Source organism: Phyllostomus hastatus, unplaced genomic scaffold (genome assembly GCF_019186645.2).
Source record: "Phyllostomus hastatus isolate PE091 unplaced genomic scaffold, TTU_PhHast_1.1 phas_contig_58, whole genome shotgun sequence".
Classification (NCBI taxonomy): Eukaryota; Metazoa; Chordata; class Mammalia; order Chiroptera; family Phyllostomidae; genus Phyllostomus; species Phyllostomus hastatus.
The window spans coordinates 5,683,148-5,705,961 of NW_025333916.1; the positions used below are offsets into that span (position 1 = coordinate 5,683,148).

The 22,814-nt window shown below is 36.8% G+C and overlaps 1 protein-coding gene across 7 annotated transcripts in view; it reads left to right on the forward strand.

Moving 5' to 3' along the window:
* Positions 1–18,516, forward strand: part of MCTP1 (multiple C2 and transmembrane domain containing 1) — a 470,412-nt gene extending 451,896 nt beyond the window's left edge. For all 7 annotated transcript variants that reach the window (XM_045848268.1, XM_045848269.1, XM_045848270.1 and 4 more), the window contains 4 exons: positions 9,043–9,152; positions 11,714–11,823; positions 15,450–15,547; positions 16,478–18,516. In XM_045848268.1, coding sequence (XP_045704224.1) covers positions 9,043–9,152; positions 11,714–11,823; positions 15,450–15,547; positions 16,478–16,549 — 390 coding nt within the window. In that variant the 3' untranslated portion in view covers positions 16,550–18,516. The remainder of the gene's footprint in view (positions 1–9,042; positions 9,153–11,713; positions 11,824–15,449; positions 15,548–16,477) is intronic.
* Positions 18,517–22,814: the final 4,298 nt, after the last annotated feature.

Consider the following 22,814-nt stretch of genomic DNA (forward strand, 5'->3'; position numbering starts at 1 on the left):
CTGGCAAGGAGATTAAGTCAAAGGTTTTGATATTGATATATAGTCCTAATCTTTTAAGAGCTTTCAAGTACTAGCAGGACAGTTAAAAGAAGTTTTCTTAAATCATTAGGAAAAGGGAGATTTGCAAGTCCCTTAGGACCTACATGATGAGGAGTTTTGAGTAGGGAGAAATTTCAGCTTCGGGTTTATTTACATTTACATTTATATTTACATTAAATAAAAATGAAATATAGTATGTGCAGCCTTTTACAAATAATTACTTTTGCTTAATTAGAAGGTGACAAGATCAGTTAACAAGTATTGTTTTGGCCTTGGCTTTGTCATCTTTGTTTCTAACCCCAGAGTTTTCCTTCCCTTCCTCACATGCACCCCCACAGGCCAGGCTTCCTCTCGTCCTTTCTGTCCCTGGGGGCGGCTCTTCTGCAAGCTTGCCCCGCCCCTTCTCCTCTCTCTTTCCCTCAATCTCCACCTATTTTCTCTCTTACTTTTTTTGTCCCCCTCCTGTCATCTTGCTCCTTCCTCCCTCTCTTTTCCCTTCCTTCTGTTCTTTCTCTCCTCGCTTTCAGCATACCCCTTACAAGGGCCAGCTGCCCATTACAAAAACGACTGTTGTTTATATTACCAAGCCCAGAGGACACACTTTCCTAGGCCCAAAGCAAAGGGAGAACAGATCATTTTAAAGTGCTAGATTTTACATAGAAAAACTCTTAATAAAAAAATAAAAATTTCTGAAGAAATGTGATTTTCTTCCCCGCCATCAAAAAGCAAAATTATCAATGAGTCATATACTCATGGCTTATTTCATGAACTACTCAACAATCTATCACATTTGTTAAACACATGTCCCTTCACCACTGGCCACATGGTTGTAGCTTCTGTGTGGGATGAATGTGGCTGGTGCCAAATCAGGTTGTTTTTGTTACTTCTGGACTTCAGTTCTGCTACAGTAAATCAGCATCTCATCCCATTTCATAAAGGAATAGAGTGGAATTGTAGCTCATGAGGATACTTTGAAAGTTACGTGCAAAATGTATAACATTAAACTAACAGGGCAAGGCACAACTAAATGTGATTAAAAATTGCATTGTAGAAAATGAGTTCCAGAAAGCATAGGGCTACCTTGCACAGAGGAAACAAAAAATTAAGACCAGGTAAATGCTTATTCTGCACAAAATATGTGCAGAGTCAGCAGAAGGGGGAAAAACATCTTCCTAAAAGTAACATCATTTTCTAAAATGGAATCTGACAAGTTAACACTATGTCTTCTGGGGAGAAATTAAACATGCATGAAAGATGTCATATTTGGGAATTCCAATATTTCAAAATTGTTTTAATATATGGAAAATAGATTAAAATAATTAGAATTCTTTTAATAAGAAAGTGTATCCATAAGTTTAATACTACTACTAGTAGTGATAATTATAGACAGTTTATTTGTACATAGCATGTACCAAGAGCTCTACATACCTTGTCTTATTTTAGTCCTCTTTATAACCCAGAAATGTAGATGTTTTTGAGAACTGTTTTATTTAAGAGAAAAAGTACTGTTTTAAGTGGTGTCCGTCTGTCCTCTTAACTTCAAATATATCTCAGAATCCTTTGATGTGTCCACGGAGGGTTCCTATTTTTAAGGTTAATATCGGGGAAAGAGCCAAGGCACCAAGTAACCCGGGTTAGATTTGATGTAATAAGAACCGAGTGAGACACTAAGATAAGATTCAGTATGTCTAGGGTCTCTGTGAGTTGCTAAGCTTCTGTGAGAATTTTAGTATTCTAAATTTCAGGCTGAAACATAGTTTTCTAAATCTGAGAAAGAAGGAATATTGGCACAGAGAAAACATTTCATCACTTTGTGTGCCTTTATTCAATTTATACCTCTTATTGAATATATTTTCCATGAGTTAGAAGTATAGACCTGAGAGGAAGTTTGTCTTGCAGGGCATTTTCCTGAATGAACTAAGAAAGTTGTGCACCAAAACTATTGTTAGCATAAAAAATAAATCACATCAAACAAACATATTCCAAATATAATTGTACACTTTCTGCAATGTGCGGCTACATTTGCTCACAGAAGAGCTATAGCCAATAATAAACTGTAACAGTTGTCTCATAGCAAATATCAATCTTGTCGCTCACCTTTTGCCAGAAATTACCTAGCAAGACTTTAAAGGAAAAGCAGAGTTATGTTCAAGATTATCTTGTTGGGGTGGCAAATCTGAATGCTTCCTCTAGGAAATCAGTAAGGTGAACCTGTGCCCTGGTTTGCTAGGACTGTTTCTAGCAAACCTAATGTAAGACCTAATGTAAGATTTAACCAGCATCCTCCCTCCCCTGCCCTATACATACCTCACACTCTTGAGACAATCTCACCCTAGAAAGTGAAATAACATTAATTTTATAACATTAATATTTCAAGCAAACTTTCTACACGCCTGCTGTGATCAATACAGCACAGGTGTTCAACAGATTCATTTTCTATGATGTCAACAGACTGACGATGACCACTTTGGAAGGACCTCTAAACAGCGTTAATGACTGTGGCAGGAAGCAGCTGGATGCACTCGGTGCCCATCCCCACAATACACATCTCAACACCTATCATGCTGGCTTCTTGTTCCCTTTTGGAACAGACTCAGTGAATGGGGGCACTTGCCGTTTAGTTTGAAAATCAATGAACAGGATCCTCCAAATATGTAAGACATCCTATTGATTTTTAGGGCATTACATTTTCCTAAATATCTGAAAGCCAGGAAGCAGATACTTCTTTGGAAAAATATAGTTAACTTTCTGTTGTGACATATGATAGTAAAATAGGTGAATATAAAGGAATCACTGTATTTCAAGGTACAGTTATTGATGTTTTATGGACTATTTAAAATACAATAACAAGATTTAAAAAAATTATATAGAATCATTAGAAAAAGTTGTACAATATAAATCTCACATGTTCTCAGATTTATAGTTATAGCTCTTTTTATGGGTAATTTTTTTTTTACATCTTCAAAAGAAACCTTAATAATGCATTAAAAAAAAAAAAACCGTGTCACTACTAAGCCTTTGGATGATTAACTACCCTATGATATTTCTTTCATCTAAGCTAGTTTATACAGGAAAGCAAAAACGACAATAAAAGAAATGTACCAATTTATTCTATACTAATAAAGTATTGAACATTAGTGAAAAAAGGATGAAATATTGGAATGCAACCCAGAGCAATTCCATTACCCATTGCAGTTCTGGGTCATATACTGTATATAAAGAGTAATTACTTCATTGGTTGGAGACCACAGTGGAGGAATATAGAATTTGATGAAAGATTTTAAAATAAAAATTTTATCCCAAAGCATTTGCTTGTCAAAACTTGGCCAATATTACAGACTATCTTATTTTGGGTTTTGGTGGCCAGGGGTGAGGAGCTAGGGGGTGGGGTAAAAGTGTAGAAGAAACAAGGAAATGCAACAGTTAGCAGAGTTTTAAAACTCTTTAGCCAATAATTATACATCAATACTTTAGATTAAAGTATCTACTAAATATGATCTTGGAAATTCCTTAAATAACACATCTTATTCATGAAGGTCTTATATTTAATCACGGCGCACTGCATTAGCACATCGTAATATAGGGGTGAGCAAAAATAGGTTTAAAGTTGTTCATATGGAAAAGACATGCCAGTTATGATTATTACAATGGCTTTATGAGCTCAAAAGAAAGTTATAATGGCACAGTAAACCTACTTTTGCCCACCCCTGTATTGAAATTAATTCTAGTGGTTTCTATCACATCTTTTACTTTCCACTTTTGAACAATTGTTTTCAGAGTTCATTTTCTTGCTGATCATGGTGTCTACAATATAAGTTTCTAAATGTTTTCAAGTCTTGCCATCTTGTTTAGCTCACAGGAATTCTGGGTAGGAACTGAAAGCTTCCTGAGTAGAATGGAAAGGTCTCACGGTACACATCGACAGACTCTGCAGTTGGCCAGTCAGTTCTAGTCCAGGCTCTGCCACTCTTCTCCGAGCCTCTGTTTTCTCTTCTGAACAGTGGAGAAAAATACTTACATTATAGAAAGGCTGTGTGGATAGAATGAACTATGTGAAAAGCACTTTAGAGTGCTCAGTGAGTGTCTATATTCTACTTTTTTCTAAAAATAATTTAAGATAGGTATAAAAAGAACATAAGGAAAAGAGATAAACCATGTAAGATCATGGTCAATGAGTATAAGCTCATTTATTTCTTCTAGTCTCGTTCCTTTAATAATGATATTGGAGAATATGAGTATAAAAGTAAAAAACATTAATTACAAAAAGTTGATTATTACAGGAAGGTAAGAAGAAAATAGACTTCCATTACTTTTAATATTTTGACACATTCCCTTAACCTTTTTTTGAAAATTACATTTCAAAAAAAAAGTCAGGATTATTTATACTCTATCACATTTACTTCCTGATTTTTCCATTTCTAGTAGACCATAAGCATTTTTGTTCTCATTAAATATTCTCTTGAAAAAATATTTTGTGATTTCATAATAGTATATCAATTGCATGCACCATAATGTGATTTTTTTCTTTGTTATTTTAAACAAAACTGCCTTTTTCAGATACTTACTGAATATACTGGAAATCCTCTCACTGATTTTCATATTTGCTACTAATTTTTCCCACTTAGCCTTTTAGATTTATGACTTGACATAATGTTTTTACTTTTCTATAACCTTTGCTATCAGTTATTTTCCTTTGTGATTTCCTTTAGCACTTTTATGTTTAGAGAGCTCTTTCCTGTTCCAAGGTTAGTAAAAAACTTACCTATATTTTCTTCTGTTTTTATAATTCGCTTAGTTTTTTTCACTTTCTAATTACTCTAGAATGTATGGAGGCTCTCTATCTGAGGTAGTTTTGTGCTATTTCAAATAGATTGGAGAATCCATTAGGGTAGGATCTAACATAATTTTCTCCCAATAGTTACACAATTACCAGTAACATTATACTTCCTTCTTTATGATGGATTTATGGTGGTGTTTTATCATACACCAATCTCTTCTTCAATGCTCATCTTTCATATTTTAATTACTTAAATATATGGTACAATACATGCCTTCTCATTATTTCTCTTTTACAAAAATTTGTTGCTTCTCCTCCTTTATTCTTCCAAACAAATTGTAAATACACTTTATCAAATTTTCCCCATTTTACTCCCCTTCAAACACATTGGGATTTGCTTGAAATTACATTAAACCTGTACATTCAACTGAAAAAAAGAGAGAATATTCTTTTTTAAAGTATATTTTATTGGTTATGCTATTACAGTTGTCCCATTTTTGTCTCCTCTTTATTCTCCTCACCCTGCACACCTCTCCCACCAGAATTCCCCCCACCCCCAACTTAATTCATGTCCATGGATCGTACATATAAAGTTCTTTGGCTTCTCTATTTCCGATACTGTTCTTAACCTCCCCCTGTCTATTTTGTACCTACTGTTTATGCTCCTTATTCCCTGTACTTTTTCCTCCCTCCCCATCCCCACTGATAATTCTCCATCTGATCTCTATTTCTATGATTCTGTTCCTGTTCTAGTTGTTTACTTTGTTTTTGTTTTAGGTTCATTTGTTGTTATTTTACTGTTCATATTTTTTATATTCTTTTCCTTAGATAAGTTCTTTTAACATTTCAAATAGTAAAGGCTTGGTAATGACGAACTCCTTTGACTTGACCTTGTCTGGGAAGCACTTTATCTGCCCTCCCATTCTAAATGATAGCTTTGCTGGATAGAGTAATCTTGGATATAGGTCCTTGCCTTTCATGACTTGGAATACTTCTTTCTAGCCCCTTCTTTCCTGAAAGATTCTTCTGAGAAATCAGCTGATAGTCTGGAACTCCTTTGTAGGTAACTGTCTCCTTTTCTGTTGCTGCTTTTAAGATTCTCTCCTTATCTTTAATCTTGGCTAATGTAATTATGGTGTGCCTTGGTATGTGCTTCCTTGTGTCCAACTTCTTTAGGATTCTCTGAGCTTCCTGGATTTCCTGGAAGTCTATTTCCTTTGACAGACTGGGGAAGTTCTCCTTCATTATTTTTTCAAGTAAGTTTTCAATTTCTTGCTCTTCCTCTTCTCCTTCTGGCACCCCTATGATTCAGATGTTGGAAAGTTTAGTTTCCCAGAGGTTCCTAAGCCTCTCCTCATGTTTCTGAATTCTTATTTCTTCCTTCTGTTCTGCTTGAATGTTGATTTCTTCCTTCTGCCCCAAACTGTTGATTTGCATCCTGTTTCCTTCCTATACTGTTGGTTCCCTATAGATTTTCCTTCATTTCACTTTTCATAGCCTTCACTTTTTCCTCTATTTTGAGACCATACTCAACCATTTCTGTGAGCATCCTGATTACCAGTGTTTCGAAATCTACATCTGATAGGTTGGCTATCTCCTCATTGCTTAGTTCTATATTGGGAACTTTGATCTGTTCTTTCACTTGAACCATATTTCTTAGTCTCGGAGCACCTGTTACTCAGTAAGGGGTGGAGCCTTAGGTGTTCACCAGGGTGGGGAAACCCACATCTCTGTGTTGTGGCGCTGTCTTTGGGGCAGGGGTCTGATAGGGAACAATGCTGCTTGCTCAGCTGTCTCCTGGCTTTCAGTCACTTCCCCCACTACCCACAATCAAATTGGGGCCCTTCTGGTGTTGATTCCCAGGTGGGTGGGTTTGTGTACATTCTAGGACCCTATAGGTCTCTCCAACAAACTCTCCTATGAGGCTGGGAGTTTCCCCCAGCACCACAACCCCCACAGGTTTTGTAGTCAGAGGTTTTGAGGCTTTATTTCCCTTCACTGGAACCCTGGGTTGTGGGGTCTGTCTTGCTCTCCAGTTGTTTCTCCCAGTTTAGCCACATGGAAATGAGGAACTGCTTGCTGCCTGGTCCTCTAGCCACTGCCTTGCTGTATGTCCTCTCCGCCCCAGCTGCCCGTCTCTGCCCTTCCTACTGGTCTGGATGAATATCTCTTCTTTTAACACCTTGGTTACTGGACTTCCATACAGTTCGATTTTCTGGCAGGTCTGGTTATTTTTTGTTTCTCAATTTGTTGTTGACCTTCTTTTGGTTGTGTGAGGAAGCAAAGTGTATATACCTATGCCTCCATCTTAAAATACATTCTTTTAATATAATTCAGTGTCCCAATGCAGAAACACAATATCTCTGTTTTCTTTATATAGATTCTGTACATTTCTTGTTAAGGTTATGCCTAAGTGTTTTATGTATTTTATTGTTAATATTTTTCATGTCTTAATTTCAAACTGGTAAGTTGTTATTCTCAATGAACTTTCATTGTACTACCAGCATGCTTCAACTCCAGCTTGATTTATTCTGTATGTTACTTTATAGACATAAGTGAACTTAGCCAATGCTTGAGAGAGAACACTGAAGGCCATGGGGATGATTAGAGCAGACCAACTTTGTAATGAGAAAGGGATGAGAGTCACTGGTTATCCACTTTATTCTAAAGTGTAAAGTGAGTTGGTAAAATTATGCATTTTCTTTTATTACTGGGGAGGGATAAAGGCAACAAATTGATGAACCCATCTGTAATGACAAAAGGACAACTTTTGAAGATAGTGGGAACTCTGAGAGTACATAATTTACCTTATACTTTGAGCTTTATGCATCTCATCTACCTCATTGTCTGATAGTCCATTGTGGCATACATAAGATGAATAGTGTAGGCAATATCTCCCATGGGAATGAAATTAAAAACAAAGGATCTAAGTGACTGGTATCTAAAGATCATGTTATAAAACTGGCCTCCGTGTCCTTAGTACCACTGTGCCCTATTATCCTTGCAGGCTGCGAACACACCTGTCATTCACTTGCCCTAGGTTTCTAAGGTGGCAGGATGCCAGCTTCAGCCAAGTGTTCACAGTGCAAAGTGCTTCAGACTCTTCTGAAATGAAAGTCAGTATGTAAATGTGCAACATGACGACATTATTATTCTAGCTTCCTGGCTGCTTTCAGCAAGCACTAACTGCCACATGAGGTCTCAAGTGTTCTGGCACGGTGCACAAGTGTTCAAAAGAAGTTAAAGTAATGAAATTGGATCTACATTTTCATAGATATTCAAGCTGGCATGGAGGACTGGAGTCATGGAATCAGGGTTGGATAGTCTCCACCAAACAGCCTAGGCATGGGCCTGTGATGCCAGGCTACTAAGCAGAATTTTCAGTCGTGAAAGGCCACCACTATTTCTTCCTCTGGGTCTAAAATTACAAAATGTACACACCTCCCCCAGGCTGACACCACTCTCTGGGTGCTTTATGCTCAATCCCCATCCACCTGTTCCCTGGAGCACACTAGTCTGTTTAACTTTAGCATAAGTTTAAAAATGAAGAACTAAGTACAAAGAAGGGGGAAAATGCTTAGTTAGAACCCTGACTGACACAGCATATGCTGCTGTACAAAGTCTGTGACTATTATTCCTAAGAGGTTGCTGGGCTTACGGTGTATATCATCTGTCCCAGGTACTAAGAAGTGTCCACTTTATGGGTTCAGTTGACCCTGTCATGTTTCTGCAGTTTTCATTCCTCACAGGCACCCAGCATCCCCTCTCCTTTGTACCCAGCATCCTCTGCTATTGAAGTATCTAGAGCTAAGACCAAATTTAGGTGTGTGAGTGGCTCAAAAAAACTGGGTCTGCTAAGTCAAGAGTCACAGTGGGTCCAAGGTCACAGATTCTGGATTTGGTCATTCTGAGACTCAACCTCCCTCTTACACCTTTATACCCTCCCTCACCTTGACTGAAATTTTTCTGTTCATCAGGGCACAAGCAACAGAATCCGAGTCTCCTGCTTTGCAGCCACCTTTTTACTAGCACACTATAATGCTGGCAACTCTTCCTCCTCCACCCACCTTTATATTCTAAAATTCTCACAGGCTCCCTGTATCCATTTACGTATATGCAGACATAAATTTTATTTAAGTTTAAAAATATAAGAGAGGGACAGGTCGAGGAATTCAAGCACTAACAAATACCATCACTCATACAGAACCTCTTTTTTTATATTTTAGGACAGTGAAAAAAAGGGATTTATAAATAAAATCTATGCCATCCAGGAGGTATGTATCAGTGTCCAGAACATCCTAGATGAAGTGGCTTCCTTTGGCGAAAGGATCAAGAAGTAAGTGATGCTGACATGTGAGCCCTGGCCTTCTGTGAAACAGAGTGTCCATTTGTTTCTCAGAGGGTGAAATGCCACGTTCTTTTTGGCAGGGGATACTCCTTCTGGGTGATCTATTGCTCAGTTTCATCATTATTTACTTTGTTTCTGCCAGTCTTTGGTTTTATGAAAGTCCTGTCAATTTCCTTCCTGAAATTTAGAACATATTGCTTGGAAAGAAGTCATACTTGTAACTTTGAAGAAATAACACCTTCCTAAATTCTAGCACATTTTCACAATAAGAGACTTTGTTCTTAAACAGAATATGAAATTGTGATAGAAAAAAACAAACCACACAAAATGAGGATTTCAGGTAATCAAGATACACTTACACTACTGATTGAGGGTTTTTCTTTCAAGTTACTCTAAAAATTTTTAAAAATCATATTATATATAGCACCTTGCCAAATTATAGACGAAATAAACTAATGGATTATCATTTAAAAATGCACAGAATTTTTTTAAAAATTAAAAGAATCACCTTAATTTTTTTAAATAAGGAAATATAGCTTCATTGATATCTAGTGAAAATTTATGGAACTTACATTCTTAATTTTATACTACTTGTGTTTTACTTCAAATAATTTCTTTCACTACTATATTTATATAAACAACAGTTTATTGTATAAACAATAAGGTGACTTACAACAATTGATTTTTCAGTAAAAAAATGTACTAAGACCCTGGACTACTAAAGTATGTAAAATTGGCCTACATGACGAATGACTGCTAAAAGGTCTACTCAAGAAGGGGTGCTGTATATCCAGTTAAGCCCACATTTTCTCAGTTTCATATATCTATTCATTGCTTATTTTTCATAACCGAAGGTGTTCGGCAGATTTGGCTCCTTGGGCATACACAGAACTTGAGAGGAGCAAATTATTTAAACTAATGGTATGAGTCATTCATCTGGTGCCTTTCATGTTTCAAGGGATAATGCATCTTATTTCATGTAATTTTTTGTTTAATACATTTCCACACATCCATAGGTGCTGAGTTTCCTTTCTCAGAGCATATTAGACAGAACAGCCTTCCTCTCATTCCCAAATGTGCCTCTAAGCAACATTTGGTCTCAGACTTCTGAAAATTGATTCCCATATCTGTGCTCTTTCCTGCTTCCATTTGATTTTTTTCTCCATCTCTAAGAATGTTTCTCTGCTTTCTTCATCCTGTCCAGTGAAGCACAGGGTGAATTCCTACATGGGGCACTTCCCTACTGTGTTGTCCTTTCTTTGAGGTGCCCTGGGTGCTGGTACCTGACAACAGCATCTCATTTATACCAGAAGACAACTCAGTTGGCTCTGAGGTCAGGCTAGTGAATGTACAAGGGGAAGAGTTTTTGTTATAACTCTGGGTGGTTGGAGGTCTCAGAACAGCTGCTTGGCTGGAATATATCATGGCCAGTTGAAGAATATGACTAGCTCCTGACTGTGGACCAGCCTTGGGGTAAACTGGGTTTTGAAGCACTTTCTATAAGTATAGTAATAATGTAAGTGGAAGTATAGGCTGCGGTATAGAAGCATGGCATAGGATCCAGTGAGTCTTGTAGGAGCCATCTTTTCTGCACAATAATCTTTTGAATATTTAAAATGAAAAATCCCCCTGGAGTCACATGGAATATAATACATCTATCCAGAAAGCAGAATCAGAAGTGATCTTTAAGTACAAAATGAAAAGCCTCTATAATTACATCTTGTTACTATTCATTCCAGAAGTTTCTTGGACTGCATTTTTTTATTGGGGGTGGGAGTGTGTATTGTGTTCTAGATTTAGATCCCATAATGCATTGTGGGAATAGAAAAGGGCCATCTCGTTTCCTCTAACATTAGGTACACTGGTAAAGATTCTTTTATATTTATCCTTCCAAGAGGAGAAGGAACACGGGAGCCCTTCAGTGAAGCTGACCAGAAGGAGGGTTTTCTGAGTGAAGAGCCAGTGCCCTCACACATGGGACAGTGTGATGGATGGATCGATGGATGGCTCTGAGCTGAGTCGCAGGAAAGCAAGCAGACCCTCAGCCTTCTGTTCCCTCCACAAGCAGCAGAACCAAGGGAAGCACAGGTGTCAGTAAGGGAGGGAAGCCATGATCTTTCACCTGGCAACCGTTCAGGGCGCTCACTCTGGCCACGGGAGGAAAAGGACAAAGACAGAAAAACCAGACCCTAAGAGTGACTGAAAACAAGACAACCAGATTGATCCAACTTTGGTTCTTTTACTTACAAAAAAAATTAGGAAACATTTGACCTTGATTCATGAAGCATGAATCAAGCCACACGCTTCAATGCTAAGGAGTAACTTCCAAGTGTTATGTTGAGGCACAGTATTGGAAGAAAAAACCTCTTAACGATCACCCTTTACTAGATCAAAAACTGTCCTGGATAAACCCCACCCCAAGTGAATATAATACACATTACCAGGAAATTAGAAGAAAAACAACTTCTTATTTTCATTAAGTGTCTTTGGGGGCCTCCTCACTTCCTGATCAGAAATGCCAGTTGCTAATGTGTTAATTTCTCATTCAGTACTTTCAACTGGACAGTCCCATTCTTAAGCTGGCTGGCCATCGTCGCCCTCTGTGTGTTCACAGTCATCCTCTACTTCATTCCACTGAGATACATTGTCCTTGTCTGGGGTAAGTAAAACCTTTTTTTTTTAACTGTCTTAGCTGCTAAGAACAAACTATTTTTAAGGGATGAATTACACTGTCAGTAGTTTCCTATATTTATGGTCATGAAGCTACTCCATGATGAAAAGAGACAGGCTGGTTAAAAATCACAACAGTATAAAGATTTAGGTCTACCTGCAAAATGCATTTTTCTTGTCTGGCACCATAGGCTGCATCATACTATAAACATGTAGTTGTGCAGATTCTTCATATATCAAAGAGTAGCTTTGCCTAGATATCATTCTGATTTATTTTCCCCACGTATATGTAAACAAACGAGGCATTTCAATCCATGTGGTGCATTTAGGACAATATGCTTTTGTGCCATGGTACTTTGTCCTGTGGAAGCACCCACAAACATGGCACTATATACAACCTCCTGTTTAAGAGGTCACCTTTGGGGTGCAGGGAAAGGGTCCTTGGCACTGACAGGCTGCTCAGAAATAAGAAACCTGTTTTATGTGTGGTAAAGAATACTCTGCAAAAACCCAAGTTAAAGGTGATATTTTGGGGTCCTAATTTTAATGCAGTTATGCTGCAGGCTAATAGTTCTCATGTACCAAGTTTCAGCATTCTTCAGTTTTGAGTTTTTCTCCCATCTGACAAAATTCTTTTTGAAAAATTCAATTCTTAGTCTCCAAGACTGACTAACATATAAAACTGCAACAGTAATCTCACACACACACACACACACACACACACACACACACACACTCATACACACACGGATGGGTATATGGGTAGAAGTAGAATTCTGTACTTGCCCTGGCCTCCATGCACCTAAGACTGCGAAACCTATGCAAAATACAGAGAACCAAAATGAGTCTTAACTGAAGAAAACACTGAAAGCAGAAAGATCAAAGAGCATATTCGTTCCTCTCTTTTTAAGGTTTTTACAGCACTGTGATGGAATAGCAAAAAGGGGGTCTGATGTCTCCATGCCCTCCAGTTTCAAGGTTCCTATCCCCCTGTTCTTTTTGGCCTCTTGTCATATAATGAGTAAGCCCTCCTAACCCTTACCATAACTGACATTACCTTTGTATCTTGGGTAGGAAGAGAAGGGTAGGGGGAATGGAGATTATTTTTTCTTTTCTAAATTTCTATAGTTTAAAGAAACAGTTTCAACTAAGACAGTACTTTCACCATTCTAAGGAAGAGGACTTTTACACCATGTTCTTATTTCCCTGTTGTATGTCCACACTCTCATCTTTCATTTCTTCCTGATATTTAAAACAGATGCTATGTTAGTGAAGGAATTAAGGCAGGGCACTAGGTGTGGCAGTTTATTACCTTTAACCAACTTAGGGTCAGGCCGGCCATCTCAGTTGTGATAGGTGGTGAACCTTCGATTTCGCTTTCCCAGCTTCTCAGAAACTGGAGCCCACGGCGGACATCTGGCTGTGTAACCTGGGGTGGCCTCACTGGCTAGCTGTCTGAAATGTAATTTTTAGAGACTGTGTTTGGGCCTCTTATTTCATTCAATGAAATAAGAACAGTATTTCTTTAAGTGGTAGGTGATTGCTGAAATATTAACCAGAAATTTCAGACGGGTCTCACATGGGGACACAAGGACCAAAATCATGACTGCAGAATAGAATTATTCTGCTGCACACCCTGAAGAGAGCCAAGATGCTCTAGTTTATGGCTTAGGTTATACCAGACTGTTGATTTCCTATCAAGCTGTTTATATATATATTTTTTGTCTGTATATGTTTGATAATTTAAGTGCAATATAAATTTAAAAGAATAGACTTATCCCATTGATATCCTACATTATACCATAGAATACATAGGATAGATACTTCTAGTTTTATATTTTGATATTCCTATCTCTTTACACTTTTTGTTTGTTTGTATAATAGCTCCAATTTCACCTCCACTGACCCTCAACCACATTGACTTTTCAGGTAGAACAGAGGATTAACTGTTGAATAATTTAGTATGGGTAGACACTGTTTGTCACTAGTTTCTTGGCTGTTCTAATCCAAGAAGTGATCCAAGAGAGTCAAACATGGCAGCATCTTTTGCATGCATTAAATGTAAATTTTGTGTAACTTAATAGGAAAATTGGTTTCTAAAAATCCCAATGCCAGAGATGTAGAAATGGAAAGTTTTTTTCTTGTGATGAGAACTTTTAAGATGTACTCTTAGCAACTTTCAAATATGCAATACAGTATTATTAACAAGTCACCAAGCTGTTCATTACATCCCTATGACTTATTTATTTATAACTGGAAATTTGTACCTTATGATGCCCTTCGCCCACCACCCAACCCCCTCTTTTCGTGACCACCCCACCAATCTGTTCTCTATATCTATGAACTAGTTTCTGTTTCAGATTTCACATGTGAGATCATATGGTATTTTTTTTTCTGTCTGACTTATTTCACTTAATATAATGCCCTCAAGGTCCATCCATGTAGTTGCAAATGACAAGATTTCATTCTATTTTTATCACTGAATAACACACATATGTGTATATGTGTATAAATATGTATATATATGTCACATTTTCTTTATCCATCTACCCATTGGTAGACAATTTCATTGTTTCCATACCTTGGCTATTATAAGTAATGCTAAATGAACATGGGTGTACATACATTTTTTAGTTAGTGTTTACATTTTCTTCAGATGCTCAGAAGTGGAATTGCTTGATGATACTGCAATTCTATTTTTTAATTTTTAGAGGCAACTTCACACTGTTTTCCATACTGGCTGCAAAAATTTACAATCCCATCTCAGTGCACAAAGATTCTCTGTCTCCCCACCCTCGCCAACACATTTCTTTTTTTATAATGACTATTCTAACCGGTGGGCAGTGATATGTCATTGTGGTTCTCATTTGCATTTCCCTGATGATTAGTGATGTTGAGCATCTTTTCATGTACCTGTTGGCCATTGTATGTCCTTTTTGGAAAAATGTCTATGGAGGTCCTAGCTGAAAGAAGATATACATTTAGAGTTTTTTTGAAATAAAATCAAGGCCAAGTGTCTTCTAAACATTTAGCATACAAACAGACACCCCTTATCCTCCCACACATGTGAAAAAAAATGTTTTATCTTTTGAAAAAGGGGAAACCAATAAATAAGACTTCTTGCCTTAAAAACCATCTCAGTCCAAAATGTAGGAAGACACACTTCATTTTTGATGGGACACTAAAGCAAAGCTTCTAAGTCTGTAACACTGAGGGGAGAAGCAAGTAAGGCTGTTGCTCATTCTTGCCAGGTGCCTTCTGTTTCCCAAATAAGCCTTTTTTCTGCAAAGGAAGTCACTGAAGTACAAAGAGAAAAACAGCAGCCACTGGGATGGGAAGGAGAGAAGAAAGGGACAACAAGAGGAGAGAAGAAGGGAATGAAGGAGACAGGAAGGAAGGGAGAGAGGGAGGGAGAAAATTGGGTGCATTGGTTCACTCAGACGAGATCGGCGCGTTCAGGGTGGGGGTGCGTAGACTGCAATGGTTCGTTCTGTCAAGGCTGAAAGACTGCTTAATCTGGACCTTTGAATCACTTCAGTACATTTGTCAGAAATGTGTTTTCTGTAACTCCAAACTTTGGAGATTTCAATAATGTTTGATCTGCTACTTTTTCAGGCATCAATAAATTTACAAAAAAACTTCGGTGTCCCTATGCAATTGATAACAATGAACTACTTGACTTCCTTTCCAGAGTCCCTTCAGATGTACAAGTGGTATGTAGTTTTCATTATTATTTTGATTTAATATAGTATTAGTTTTTATATCCTTTTAAGAGGAAATAGGTGCAGTTAATAAGGCCTGTGGCAGATTTTGCCATTCAGAAACTTAATCCACTTGGGGTGCTAACCTAGAAGAACTTACAGAGAAGAAGGGGGAAGGAGAGGGGATTGCATAAAGAACCTACCAGAGCTGCCAGGAAGATCTCCAAGGAAGGTTCAGCTGGGGTTTCTCAAGGGAAGTCACCATTACCTGAAGAGAGGAAATAGGAGTATTAGATGAGCATAGTGTGCTGGTAGACATTTGGGAGAAAAACACTTCTTTGCACAATTTGAACAAATTAAGTGAATTTTAAAGATGCATATGTTGGAGTCAGTGAGGAAGGAAGAGTGATGATGGGCACACATCTCAATTCTTTAAAATCCTTTGAGGTTAATTATTGCCCATTAATCATCAACTATTTTCAGAATAAAATGAAAAATGATTTTATCAAAATCTTGAAGCTGGGTTACATCTACATTTTTTCCTTTGTTTCAGTTCAGTTTTTGATTTAGTATCAGACATGAGAGTAGGCTGGATGGAGATTAAGCCTATATTAAATAAACAAACAATAACTTGCAAAGAACCATTATCTGTCCCTCAGAATCAATAGATGGAGATGGTTTCCATTTTGAATGTCTCACGGACAGTGAAAACCCCGGTCTGTTACCAAAGTGCACATCAGGGCTCGTGTGCAGTTTCTGGCACAATGTCCCTTCCAACTCTCGCTGTATCATTCTATTGTTCCAGCATCCCAGCTGCAGGTCTCATCCTGCTTCCAGAGTGAGCCCTTTTTTCCTCCAAGCGGTCTTTCATTCCTTTGCTTTTCCTTCCTTTGCCAGAAAGTGGCCACCTAACCAGTCTTTCTCTGAACTCTGTTTAAACAGGTGCAATACCAAGAACTGAAACCAGATCCCTCTCATAGCCCATGTAAAAGGAAGAAAAACAATCTTGGCTAGCCAGCTCCCAGCTCTGAGAAGCCCAGCATCTGTTTGGGAAGATAAAAGAAAAAGCCTTCAAGCCTCAGCAGCATTTCCTTTGTTTCTGCTTTTTATTTATTTTGCTTTTTTTTCTATCATGATCAAGAGAATTTGTAAATAGTGTACAAGGGCATATGACTTTGAAAATATACTTCCATTGTACAGAATCAATTTGATAAAGGTTTACTTACTGCTGTGTGAAAGCCTTGTTAGCTGTGGATAATAATATGACACATTGGAACAACAAATGTGAGGATGGATACACTGGGAGATACACAGTCCCTAACCACAAGTGGAAGAACTAGATTAGATTAAATGTTTTGCTCTGATTAAATCTATATAACATATAAATGTCCATTTGATTTTAAAGTTTTTTTAAATGTGACTATTTTTATCTGAGAAGTAATCCATTACAGTTTTCTATGTTTTATACATTTCAAAAAGGAGGGGGGAGTCCCAAAACGTGAATAATGGAACAGATGTATTTCAATTTAACATAAATTCTGATATCAGATCCTGACGTTTATTCCTGAGCAAAGTATTTAGATATTACTATGCTGATTTTAAGCTAATGAGTGAAGGTATATTCACACCCTCAAAAGAATCTTCTACACTTTGAAATCCTACAAAGAAAACTTCTAAACCTTCTATCATTCCATCTAAAACCTTAATATCTCTACTGGATTACACATAAATACTGCCAGGTTTATAAATGATTGCCTATCTGAATTTTTATATCTACCACTACTTTAATTTGTACCAAGTTATCAACTTAGCAAAATCTCAGTAGTCAAACATACTAGCAAACTACATTCATATTGCTTTTGTTCTTAGATTATACCTCTGTGTATCTAAAAATATTTAATACTCGAGTGTTCTCACAGAAAAATAAAGTATCTGCTGTCTCGTTAGGTTACTGAAATGCTTTAGTGCATACTATGATTTTTGTTATTAGTGTGAATTTTAATGTAGAAGAGAATGCAGTGTGTTAAGTGATATGCCAGTGTTTCATTACATTCATTTATAGAGAAATAATCATTGTTGATAATATGAATGCATGAAAATCTATTTTGTAAAATAAACTGCTTATGGGGAGGGGGAGTTTGCCTTTACAAATGTTTCACTACGTACTATAGAATCTATATTTAAAAAAATTGCATTCCCAAGACTCTTACAGTAGTTTTTCTACCTAGCTTCCTGTTATATCAAGGAAGTATACCTCTGGAAAGAGAAATAATTTGGTGAGAATGTCTTATTTCCCCCACAACTTGGTAGGGGACTAAGCTTGGCTGAAATTGCTACAATGTTTTGCACTACTTTATTAATAATAAACGGATGGGGTGAAGGTGGGGGTTATGTTGGAAAAATGTAGAAAAACAAAAAGCAAGAAATATATATTTCATTCTAAAGATTCTTTAAGACTAAATTTAATCTCATCAAAGCTGATTTTTAAAGTATTTTTATTTTAAAGCTATGTTGTTAAATACTATTTCTTATGATAGAACTATTTTGATGTTTATACACTATGGTTGAAAGATTGTCAATTAAATCCCTTTCTACAGAAAGGCTGTGACCTCAATATGCTCTATTTAGTGCATCATGTTTGTCATGACGTGCTTACATCCGCATACCATCACTGTTCGTTGCTAAAACAGAATACTCCATGAAGTTGATGTTACTACAGAAAGTTTATTGATAGGATAATTTGTTTGAAATAACTTTTGATTACACCATGTGTGAGATTTATGTTTCACGATGACGGTGTCTACTCAGATGTCTACATGCCTGATATTCTACAACCTCAGATGTACCTAGTGGATAGTAACCATTAACAGATGACTAATTTGTTTGTTTCATTCTATGAAATTTCAGATGTTTAGTTCAATAATAATGTTGACTATATATGTTCACCGAGTTAAATATAAAAAAATCTTTTCTAAGTATAATCAGTACTCCTGTCTTTTTTGGGGGTGGGGGCGGCGGTCTCAGGGGGCAGTGGCTGGCTGGCTGAGAGAGAAGTGACGGAGTGATGCTCGGTTTGGACAAACAAGGCTTTCCCTGAATCCTAGACTGTTGTAAAAAACTCAATACCTTCAGAGGGGTGAGCATCCAGGAAGAACCATCTTGAGGCATGAAAGTGATATTCAGAGCAATCTTCATACTACATTTACAGGCTAAAAACAAGAGACTATGTCTTGTAGAATTTTTAACTATTTCTTTCCCCTATGTTTAGCTTTATTCAGTTTTGAGAGATTTGCCATGTAAATATTTCAAGATATCTTTTCCCCAGTATCTTTTAGTGAGTAAATTTACTGAAGGTCATTCATATTCCAAACTATGATAATTTGTAAGGAATGCATTTTTTTTCTTCTATAAAAAGAACTTAGTACTTCTGGTTCATTTTGATACTGTTCCACAGACTCAAATTGATAGATTCTGCAGGGATTACAAATTATTTTCAAACCTTTCTATGCACAAGGAAAATCTGAATTGATAGATTCTTTAAGTGACTTTGTTTTGTGGTATATTGATTGAGTACCTACTAAGTGACTTGCCCTGTCATAGGCAATGGTCAACCCAATGATAATACATTAGAATCAAATCTGAAGCTAAAGTATAGTTAAAGCAAACAAAATTTAACTGATTTAATTTAATGTTTCTGAAAGTATCTTTTATAGAATTTGACTCTGTATTTAAAAGTGAAGAAAACTTCAGTAGTAAGCTCTCTTATCCGGGGACCTTAGGAACTATTTTTTTCCCATTTTAATCTCAATATCCAAATGTCTCTAATACTGAATGTAGTCAACTCTTTTATTAACAAGTCTCACTCAGAGGCTGTAATTTTAGTTTCTACACTTGTTAAATGTAACTTGATGGTTACCTTTGACTTTTGTACTCACTTAGCTTAAAACAAACCCCCCAAATATACAAGACAGTAGATGCTCCAGAAATACAAATAAAAACAGCCACCATTATACTTCTTGCAGAAGCCTCAGGTATTATTTAATTAATGGTTATTTAAATTCTGGGACTTTAAATGTCAAGTGTGAATGTGTGTGTGTGTGTGTGTACAGATGCCTATTCATTTGATTATAGTATCTAGAATCAGTCTTTTCTAACTGCTCAGTCAAGTATGAATTAAAACCACAAAAAATAATGTAATGAATAGTTACAATAGTGTCATTCCTTTCCATTATAATTCTCTTTCCCAAGACTAATATAACTCACTGAAAGAAAAAACACAAAACATCCTTTTTCTTGAGAAAATGTAACCTCCTATAACTTCACTTTTACATTTGTATAGTGGCAATCTGGGTTAAATCATTCACTACCCCCCAAAATGAAACAATCAAATATGTAATTGATCTCAAATAAATTTCAATTTATTGGGATCTTCCTTCCTTCATATTCTAAACTGACAACAACACAAAACTCTTCTAGGTACAAGCAGTCTTTTTGTAGTTATCATTTTGTATTATCATTTTGTCTCCAAATGTCACTGAAAAATTATGACTCCATTTTTAAAAAGGTAACCAAATGGCATTGCTATTCTGCTCTGGTCAATTAACAGTGTTATTCTAAACTGGAGACTTTGTTTGAATTAAGGAAAACAGAAATAGTTGAAATTGGCAGTGCCAAAGTTTTTTCAGTTGTAGCAAAAACAGAATTGCAACAAAATGCTCCCAAAAAGAAAAGGAGTGACCAAGGTGAGAGTCAATGAGCAAACCTGCAAACCATCTGTCATTTTCTCAGGAGGAATGCATCTGATGAGATCCTGAGACCTGCCTGAGAGGGGTGGCTCGCTGGTGAGGCAAGGTGATGATAGAGGCTCTGTTCCTCTTCCTAGTCAAAGACGCTTCAGGATATCATGAGTCAACATGAAACATCTTATTTTGCCAGAGTTCAAAATGGTAGCAAGTTTAGAGGAAGCCCTACTTGAATAGAGAAAGGTGAACACCTGGCCCCAACCATTCTCAAGTTGTCTCTTGATTCCTGGAGACACACCTGCAATAATAGTTAAGAAACATTAGAGAGACAGCTGGACCACAGAAAAAAAGGTGAGGGGAAGGAAATGCCAATATTTGTCACAAGTTCAGAGATCATCTTTTAATAAACCTGCTCAGAGAAGTGTACACCTTATAACTAAACTCTGTATCATTCCCACAAAGCATTCTTCCTTTATACAGTGAATGACAAGTCAAAATTTGTATGTAACATGCGATACTGGAACCATGGAAGACAATTTATTGGTGTCAAACATGATAAAAAATGTAAATATCTATTTTCTACTATACAGTGAGGGATGGTTGTTTTATAAGGGAGGTAGCTAACCCAAGTTCTGACCCAGCCTTACACAATGGCATACCTACTACCACTTACCTTTGTCCTAGAACTCCTACCAACTTCAGATTCCATTAACACAGAGATCTAGCTAAACATAGAATTGTTTTTGAAGCACATGGGAACCCACCTGGAAAAGTCAACATACTATGAATGTTTGGAGTAGTCTAAAACAGATCAATATGGTGTTCGATTTTATTTGAAGTTGCTGAAAATTACTTTTTATATTCCCTTGTAGGATGAAAAAAATGCATTTTCAGATATGACAGAGAAAAACTTCTTTTGGATGGGTGTATCACAAAACATTCAGCACTTCATAACCAAGAGTCAGGCACAGGAATTCTTGTGGGGCAGGGTACCAGGCGCACCCCATCTATTCTTGTGGCACTACGATGCTAACATGAAGAACACACATCTAGTTCCTTACCTGGTTTCCTATGATCTCTCATGACTATGACACAACCCTGACAGGCAGGTGAGAAATCTCCCCCAAAACACTTTGATGTGATACACCCTCCAGCGTACTGTAGTTATGAGGTAGGCATCCAATGCATTTATATAAAGCAATTGTTAAAACACTGTGTTTTGTATTGTACTACTTAAAACAGCTCCTTACAATAAGCCATTTTCCTAGCCTTCACAGACGAGGTGCAAAATAACATGTTCTGGAGGGCTGTGGGAAGACATTGACTCTGATTTCTCTCACTGGATGGCTGGCTGTTTGTATCTGCATTAACATGTTAAATAACAAGATCTATGTTAGAAAGTGAATGTTTTGCATATCTATGATGATAGAAGAAAAAATTCTCAATTTAATAACACAGTAGTAAATTCCCTCCAAAATCGTTTAAGGTACAGCCTTTGATAAGTGCAGCCATCATTTATTCTTAGGGTCTCACTACTTTTGGTGTTCAATCTGAAAAAAAGAAAAAAACCCACCAGAGTACAAGTAATTTTCAAGTTCCATGAGTACTTCTAAAATCAGAAAAGGCTGATACTGAAGATGTGTTATCATGACTCCACAAGCCGTCTGCATGAAGAAATTCAATCTTTTGCAATTTGGGGAAGAGTCATCAAGGAACATATATGAAGGATCCATGGACAAGCCAAAGGGGGTAGGATTGAGGGTAGGAGGTGGGGGTGAGTGAGGCGGGGGAGGATGGTGTGGGGTAAATGAAGACAACTATACTTGAACAACAATAAAAAAAAAGAAGAAAAAAAAGAATCCTACTAAGGAGTAATGACTCTACCCATCATGGTGAGGCAGGACTTGCAAGGGGCCTGCAATGAAGACTAAAGAAGCATATCACTAACAAGATAAGCCAGATTCACAGTCAAGGGAGGGGTATAAAGTATAAGTGTGTATTTGAGATTTGTGATACTATGTTTAATTATATCTACCTTGAAGGAAAGTGGCATATTTTAAAAATGTACTCTATATTTTAAAAATCCAGTAGATGCTAGTTTAAATAAGACAACTTTAGAAAATTTTAAGACTGATTCTTACTTAAATCAGGAGCATTGCTTTTAAAAATGTTAGCTATTGGTGTTAAAAACAAATATAAATCTCATTACAAGGAAATCTGGAGAAGTGAAAAGAAAATACTCAAAATTTTTTGACAAGTACAACCACTGTTAGTAATGTATTTGCTTGTAATTCTTTCCCCTATGTAATTTTACTTAGGGGAAATTTTAATTACATTTTAATAGTTTCCATTAAAACAAATCCTAAAATTAGTCAATAAAATTGGCATTCATGAGGGAACCAGTTCAGCCACTTTTTATAAACAACTTTCAACATCTTTTTAAGTGCACTTTCTCCAAAAACATGACTATGAAAAGTATTTTTAAATGTTTTATTGACTATGTATGCTATTACAGTTGTCCCATTTTCCCCCCTTCA